This window comes from Eufriesea mexicana, unplaced genomic scaffold (assembly GCF_001483705.2).
Source record: "Eufriesea mexicana isolate 0111107269 unplaced genomic scaffold, ASM148370v2 scaffold5561, whole genome shotgun sequence".
Taxonomy (NCBI): domain Eukaryota; kingdom Metazoa; phylum Arthropoda; class Insecta; order Hymenoptera; family Apidae; genus Eufriesea; species Eufriesea mexicana.
Window position 1 is genome coordinate 142832 of NW_016913558.1, and position 9012 is coordinate 151843.

General features: G+C 36.7%; 1 protein-coding gene across 4 annotated transcripts in view; it reads right to left on the bottom strand.

The window, feature by feature from the left end:
* Positions 1-8377, bottom strand: part of LOC108552162 (dnaJ homolog subfamily C member 9) — a 10391-nt gene extending 2014 nt beyond the window's left edge. The window contains exons 1-3 of one of the 4 annotated variants that reach the window (XM_017906577.1): positions 8200-8377; positions 7762-8076; positions 7512-7678 (exon numbers count right to left, since the gene is read on the bottom strand). In XM_017906577.1, the coding sequence (XP_017762066.1) occupies positions 7512-7678; positions 7762-8076; positions 8200-8293 (576 nt within the window). In that variant the 5' untranslated portion in view covers positions 8294-8377. Of the gene's footprint in view, positions 1-2589; positions 2940-3013; positions 3188-4547; positions 4605-4671; positions 6834-7511; positions 7679-7761; positions 8077-8199 lie in introns of those variants that run through there. The other 3 variants (XR_001890535.1, XR_001890536.1, XR_001890534.1) reach the window with 3 other exon arrangements.
* Positions 8378-9012: the final 635 nt, after the last annotated feature.

The window sequence follows — 9012 nt, forward strand, 5'->3', positions numbered from 1 at the left end:
TACATATGTATCTTCACCTCTTATATTTGTTTTTTCAAACTTCCTACTGTTTCTCAAAATAGATGAGCACTTTCAGGCATCCTGTGTTTGATACTGTTCTATCTCCAATCAAACTAAATTAAAACATCTCTTTTATTCAATCAAGCTTCTCCTGGAACATTTTATATGTACCTTAAAAATTTAATTCGACATAAAATAAATCCCCAACTATATTGCCTACTATACAATCATTCTGATCATGAACTTGACTCTGTATAATACAAAACTAATGCAAATATACAAAAATAATACAATATAAGACAAAAACTGGAGTGCCATATCTGACAATTTTCTTTGGTACTGTACACTGATTCAAGAATGTTATTACAATATATAAATACAAACATCTTCACAGAATCTTAAGCTTGGTATTTGTGCCAAGATACTTTAGACTGACTAATAAATAATTTCTTGTTTACCAGGAATTGAGAGTCCTATAATTAAAGAGATGTTCTTAGAAGTTGAAGCATGGCAACCCTCACTAGAAACTAGTATTCATGGTTCACACTCGTCGATGATGTTCCATATTCCCAGTGACCTACTCCATAATTCGACGCTGAGGAAATTCCGTTATTTATAATTTCTGGCAAGTACATTCGGGGGGCGGCCTAATGTTAGGCGGTTGCACAAGCACTTCGCGAAATTCCGAATGCACCGGTTATTGAAATGGCATTACACTTGGGACCAGATGAAAGGAAGCCAATTGTCCAAGTCGAAAATCGATCGTCTCATATCTCTTTGACTAGCTCTAGCTTACTTCCTGGTTCATTCTGTCGCCTGATCTAAGCGTGACATCAAACGCTTTGAGACAACCTGTAGATTGTGGGACATTTATTTTAACGCTGTGACATCACTGTTATTTTCACGCAGAGATTCGTGCAAATAAACAAATAACGAGACGATCATTGTGTAACAATAGTCTGTATGTCAAAGGAATGTAACTTTTCATTACTGAGATGAACGAGGTAGCTCTCTTCTATCCACTTGTTTTCTGTTGCAATTCAGAAAAAGTTGGTGTCACTCCAAGATCTTTATTTTTGAGCAATAATTTGGGGATTTGTGGCAACTCCACGAGCCATATCGTTCACACTTCATTATAGCAATTTGTGTCAATCTGAGAGCTTCCAGGTATTCTTCTTTGATATTTATCAAGTATCTCTGTCAGATTCTTCAATTTTAATAGAAGACCTTATAATGTACATTCTTCTAACTGCCTTTAGAAAGCTTGTTATTCTTCATAATGATTTTTTATTTTTGCTAGAGCGAAGTCACACTGATTATTGTCTTTTCAAAGATGTGTTCCTATTTTCTCGATAGATTCCAGATAAAAGATTCCAGAAAGAATATATCATTGTTAATATCTTCGAACGATGACTTGGAGTTTGTCCAGATATATTTCCTTTGGAGAAATCTTGTTTTTCTTCAAATTCTTCGTGTAATTTAAGAGCAACGTTTAAGTAGCCTGTGATACATCTGCTTAAGTATGCGAGTGAGTTGCATGATCGAAACATCAAGTAGTAACGGAACTATAATTATTACTGTGAATCGAACTGCAGTTCGTGACGGTGCCAATGTTATTTCAATCAACAAATAGGAAGTTGATTATAATGGCTCGATTGTTTCGACTCTTCTCCTTTTCCTAATGCAATATTTAAGATATCTAAGCACCTATTCATACAACTTATATCTGTAACAATGATAATAAGAAATCCTCAAGAGAAGTTGTTGCATTCTAAACAAGTAACCATTTGTTACAAAGAAGGTGAAAGTCAATATCTACAACAATTAACCCTTTGCACTGGAAGATCTTAAAGTTGTAAAGAAGCAGCTATTCGAAGCTTTCCTTAAATTTTAAAAGCTCATTGATACCCTTTATATTGAAATAAAAAAAGAAAATCACGTATTCGCGTGAGATATGAGCAAATATAGAATTATTTTCTTTTAACATTTCATGTATAGCTGTTCTTAATATAATTATTGTCTCTTATTCATGATTTAAGTTACAACATTAAAATTATAATGGCAACAGAAATTTACCTCCCAAGTGCAAAGAGTTAAAAAATAAAAATTCTTTTCCCTAAAAGTGTAACATTCTTTGTTTAGACCAGCTTGAATAAATCTCCATCCCACTAGTGTGCTATCAGAGACCCACGTTCAAGATAAAAACCAGAACTACCGACCTATAATAAGTAACAACTATACCATACATAAGTGATCATATTTTTATCATAAATGACTTTGCGTTTTCAGTAATTGCAACAATAAAATATCTGAAACAGCTTCCTAGTGTTTATCGCCAAAGGGTTAAGTGGAGGCAAGAACCGATTAATCTTCATCCTCCTTTGCCCAAATAAATCAACACTCCTAACAAAATGCATCTCGACTCAGTGGAATGTTTCTCGTACAACAGTTAGCCGATCGATGATATCTCTTAGCTGGCTATTTGCGAATCAAAGACGTGCCAAAATACCCTGGTCGACGCTAACACACGTGCATACGCGCGAGCGCGGAGGGGCGCGCTTCCGCAACCTTGAATTACCTCGTCTCCGAGTGTCTAGAGCGACGACACATCTGGCTGCGAGCCCGTCGCACCGGAAATCATTCGAATCACGAAATAATTGAAAATAGTCATCGAGTTCGAGGCAGCGCTCAATGTTACGTAACGAATTCCCTTCGCGGTCAGTCATCGTTGTGGAATTTCGTGTGAATTAACCCTGGAGAGATCTGATGACCCTGGGTCATCGAGTTCACGACTTCTTGCGTGTTGCTTCTTATTTATCGACTAGCCGGTATTATTCGGCGATATTCAGATGTTCAATTGCAATTTTTCCTCATGACGCTTGTGGTACATGCATCATGACGTACTCGATTAACGATATCCTTTATGACACGCCAAACATCTAGGGAAAGTAAGTAAATAATTATTGGAATAACATGTGCGTTATCAAGAGACGACAGTCAGGCCATAGCTTACACTTCTTAAACTTCTTAAGTTCTGCTGATAAGATGCGTGTGAAATTAGCTGCTCTGTCATACCGTGGACTTTTGATCTTTTTCTGCTAATCGCGTGCTAATTTTTCTTCCACGATATTTGTAATCTTGTACGTAGCAGCTCGTCTTCTTATTTCCAATGTTGCACGATTTGAAACTAGTAACATATGTACGATGATAGTTCCAGTGGAAGTGTCTGCTTCCAGATTTCAATTTCTCTCAGTTATCAGATTTGCACCTGCCTTTGTTTGCCTTTCAGTTTAATTTGTTTGTAATTTGGGTAAGGATTATTTTCATAGCTTTATGTACGTGTTACATTTTATTTGCTTTTATTCGATTATTTAACACAGTCTGTTAGAGGTGCTAAGGTAATTTGTACTTCTGCAAGGCTAAATATTAGTCTTTGTGCGTTATGATATCTTCGGTGTTACTTTTATAAATATATAACTAGCTTAATTTTAAACGATTACAGCAAGAGAAGTTACATTACAAAAACAAAAGAAAGAAAGATTTAATTTGATAAATAAAATTTGAAAATAACTAGTCTAGCTCTGAACCTAAGATAATTCATACTTGTTCTCTTTGACAACTTAATGGAATGTCAATCTATCACTAAACTGAAAGATATCCATCAAGATAACGTGCAAGAACTTATAAATAATCTAGCTCGTGAACTGACTAAAAAGTTACAATAATATTATTACAAAAATCAAGAAAAATCCAAGTATTTTTCTATCTCTCAAATAATTTACATCCTTCACCCTACAGAATTTGATTTGGACACTGAGTACTTCATTAAGAAAAAAGAAAAAGGGAAATCAAAATTGAAAATATGTGAAATAAGAATTAAACACAAAGTTTGATCTACTGCAGAGAACTCTTAATGCTATCTGCTCAAAAAATCTCAGAGAGAATTCTTGAAGGTAATTAAACTAGATTCATAAATAATTAATCCTTGACACAACCGTACAAAACAAATGTAGAAACTTAATTCTATATCCTACTGTCCACCGGTTTGGATATCCTATGAGCTTTCTCGGGTTTCACAACGTTATTGCCACAGTGCTTATTAGGAATGCACGTACATGCACGTGTTCAGATTGACAGATATCGAGCCCACAATGGACCCCTTGAACCGATTCTCCTCGAGGCTTCCGGCATGGCCTGTCGATGCCTGTTCACTGTTTACAACTAGCATGGATGCGCCTATCAGTCACTGCCATCGGAATACACCTGTTGCAGCGCAGGAAACGCGAGACAGGGCTGCCCTCGTAAGCTCAACGTTGAGCACACTGATAACTTATGCACTCTCGTTAAGCTCTTTGACAAAACACGGAACGCATATGTCCCAGCATGAAACGCTGCCGGTCAAGGTCGTTACATAACACTCAGCATTAGATTGGACGACATTAGTAATTATTTCATTAGCACACCGGATACATTGCATTGGCCCTCGTCGCTTGTTACTGTTTCAATTGATATTCAGCATCGTGCCGCCACGGAAATCGTATTTGGCGTTCCTCCTTGGCAAGCAATCTTGCATGTCTTCGCGATGCGTTCTAGAGCGTGCAGAACTAGCAAACAAACGGCTTAAGTTATACCAGCAAGTATGGATAATAATATTAGCGATGCAGTACATACGCTGTGGGTTCTGCAGGCTCCGTGGTGCTTCTGAAGAATCAATTGTTTAGGTTGCTTCCTCTGATAGCGTATCTCGTTGACGAAGTCTTCCACGCTGCCCTCGGAAGTGAAAACGACGAAATTGGCCGTACTTCGGTCACTCGGTCTAAGGTATGCGATTAAATGATTCCAGAGACGCCGTTCCATTTAGGTCTACGTTCCATGCTCGACGCTGGTGCCCGCACAGGTTCGCGCAAACGTTGGATTGGTCGATACAGATTGCCCGTTGTCGAAAGTTCGATCGGATTAAAGATGAGAGTTGTGCGTTGAGTGAAATTTCTAGCTAAAATCCCTCCACAAGGACACGGTGCATGATCGCAAGGAAGACGGAAAGCATGATCATTGCTAGGGAGCCCTGGCTCGAGGACGATAAATTTTCACACTTGGGCAATGGTTTATCGGTAGTCGTTTCAATTGGCATGATTCCCGGAGTTACTTCCCCTTGCTGTGGTCGATTAGCCACCAAAGGCGGTGAGTGGACAGTGACCGTGGTCTCGTAATAAGGCGACTGATACACGTTATCTAGCGGAGCGGGGTGGACCATTGTTGGCGTCACTGGCTGGATAGGTCGTATGATGAGATTTGTGTCTGAAGGAGTCACTGGATCTGGATATCCCGGTCCTCTGCTTTCGATCCTAGGTGTATATTCTACATTCGGTGATACGGTATTTCTTTCTAGCCCCTCAGTCACGAAGGAATTCATGATACTTTCTGCGTCAAGCTCCGTTGTTTCATGACGCTCGCCTGGGCTCGATGCCAAGAGGAACGAATCTGTTGAGCCCGAATAATCCGGCTGTTCTGTGTAATGTTTGTCCTGGTTTCTATGGGGAGGATAGATCGGGTATTCGGTCCTGGCACTGGTGGATTCCGGGAATCTCGGCCAAGATCTCAAGGTCGTTACATCTTGGCTACCTGTGCTGTACTGTACCGTCTCACGCGGTGAATATGTCGTCGACTCTATTGGTGCGATGGTTCTTGGTGGAACATAGGGTGTTCTTGCTGTGTCGTATGTTAGACTCGTAACTTCTGGCTCTTCATAGGGGATTGTCGATGGTCTGGATGTTGTTCTTGAGTCTACATTGGAGGTGTGCATTGGAGGGTACACTACTTCTTCAGTTGTGTAAAACATAGGTAGAATATGTGCTATCGTCGATGCCACAGTGGATGATAGTGTCATGGGTGTAGGATGCAATCGTTCACGATAGGCAGGTTGCGGTTCGCTTACAGGAACTACTTCGTCGTAGTAATCGTAGTTGGATGAAGTTTCTGCTGGAATTAAATCGGTTGGTAGTTTAGACCATTCTGGATCCTTTTCGAAGTTAACCCCACGACTCTCGAGGAAGGCACTGACAGCGTTAGGGCATTTGAATTCCGCATTTTCACTCAGGAATATTCTCTTTAAATCTTTCAGCTGGGACATAGCTGCAAGGTTCAAGCATTCTAAACGATTACCAGATAGTCTTAAATCAACCAGACTGGGTAGATTTTTGAATACACCATTCTCGATTGATGAAATACTGTTGTAATTTAGATCCAAGTATGTCAAGTAATCTAAACCTTTGAACCAGGATTCCTTCACGGTAGTCAAGTGATTGTTGTTTAAACTTAGTTGCTGAAGATTGCTCAAATGTCGAAAAGCATCTGGTTCGATATCCACAATGCCACAATGAGAACAACCTAGAACCCAAAGTTCTGAACCGAACCTTGCAAAAGTGTTCACGGTTATTCGTTGCATGGGCATGTTGGAAATGCGAATTTTCCCGGTTGTCGGGGGAAGATAATTTAGATCGGAAAGTTGGCCACCTTCGCAGATGTATTCTATCATATCGTCGTTTTCCACATGTTTGCACATCCCTTGTACACCACCGACACTTGCACACAGTACAGCGCACAGATACAGTACAACGATTGCACCCATTTTTAGCAGCTTGATTGTACTGTTTCAAAAATCTCGCGATAAATTATACAGTTTTGTGCGGTATAAGGTACGTATCATTATTTTGCGTTCATACGTACGAATAAATCAGAGGTTCGTAGTCATCACGGTAGGGATTTTAGCCGAAAATTTTACAACGTCTAGCGGTGAGCTAGAACCGGTCTAATTGTTCTGTAGACTGAATCCTCTCTTGCGTTCCCTCTTTACTTATTTACTAGCATTCCCCCTCCCATTCGTCGTACTATTAGTCCACCTCCTACTACTAGTTCCAATCATGAAGCAGTACTATGTATTGATAAAAATAGAAAAGCTTGAAAATAGCGTGCTGCTCACTTGTTCATCAGATCTCTAAGGTGATCTATAGCGTAATTAGAGGGATGGGGTGCCGTGCTTAAATTTACGAGCACATTGCCACTTGAACGTACGATAGATTTGACATCAACAAATTGTTATGTTTCAGATAGACATCGGCGAATTTAATTCTTCCAATAAATCAACTTTCAATAAAATGCGACAAATGTGATTTATTTGGTAAATTAAACAAAATACCGGGAAGATGAGAACCATTAAAAGATACATACTATTGCGTATATTATTCATTCAAATTTTATATTTCATATAGAAAAGAAGTAATAGAAGAGAAGTAATTTTTAAGTGAATTTCTTAGATATGTTATAGAATGATTTGTCTATTAAAATTGTTTGATAAGTTTGTAAATTTAATTTTTTGGAATATTAAAACTATCAGAAATTTTTGCCAATACCAATTGTTTTATAAACATATAGTACAAACATTAAAAATATTGAAAAACTAAAAATTTGACAAGGATAATTTTTTCAAGTGATGTTTTTAATAACTCTCTTACCTTACGTTTTCTGCGTTGTTTTTTCTTATCATTTTCTTGCGTGAAGGCTTTATACTCTGGTACTTCACCCTCTTCAATGAGCCCTTGGATTATACTGTGTATTCTTGGTTCATCATCACAGTTAGTGAAAGGAACAGTTTCTAAGATATAATCCATATCTCCTTTACCTATGTAAAAATAAGGTAAATACAAAAATTTATTAACTACAATACATTAATTACATAATTTATAGTATATGTCATTTACGTACTGTCCATGTAAGCACGCTTCAAATCTTTGATTTCTATTTCAGATCCTTTGTAATTTTTTTCATAGTTATTGATATCCTCTACTGAAATTTTCTTAAACAAAGATTTCCAATAGTCTGCCCAATTTCTCATCATAAGTTCTTCACTTTCTTCATCATATTGACCAGACTGATCATAAATCTTGCGTTTTTCACTGTCACTGAGAATAGAATGAATCCGTCCAAGAACTTTGAATTTTTCTGTTGCTTCTACCTTGATGTCTTCTTCAACTCGGTCAGGATGTACAAGCAATGATAGTTGATGATATGCTTTCTTCACTACAAAAATATAAAAAATAATTGTTGTAAGATATTTAAATGTAATGGTAATCTTTATTTGCTAAATACGTTATACTTGAAATTGTTGGAAATCAGTTTCATCAAACAGGTTATGTTACGTACCTTGTTTGTCGTTGGCACTTCTTGGTATTTTTAGAACTTCATAAAAATCACGAGCACCGAAGTACTGTTCACAAAGATCTAATAAACTTGTCATGATTTTGATTTTCTATTAATCACTGATAAATTGTATTAAAAATTAAACCAAATGACGAACTATAGGGTTATATGTTTCGCGCTTATTTTCAGTCACATGAATTCAAATAATATTGTGGAGGTTCTATGATACTTCTATGTATTTGGCGGTAAAATTAAAGGATCATGAAAATTTTCTTAGAAATTTGTCAATATTAAGACTATTATAACATAAAACAAAAAAACAAAAAAGAATCATACAGTAATCTACCTGGGGTTATTTTAATGGGTGAAATTTCAATTTTTAAATTATTAAATTAGCTTTCATCGAAATTAATTTTATATTGGGAAATGAAATGAAAAAATAACGCGTTTATTTCTTGAAAATTTTACGGAATTTAAAATATTTTTCCGACCGAAATGACTATGAATTTGAATATTAAGGCTCTTTCTTTACTTAAAAGTTGATATACAATTGATTATTATTGCTTTATTACATTTTGAAATTCTCACGAAGGATAACCTACATGTATATTATGCGTAGTTGCTTACTAGAGTTTATAAATCACTATGCAAACTTATTTTATACAAAAAATTATACATACCATATTTTGTAATAATTGTAATATAACAAATATTATATTAATAAAACATTTCAAAATAAAAGTACATATTTATACATAAATGTTAAAATAACATTTTCTATTTTATTTCGAAAAAAAAGGAAACAATTTTGTAGGG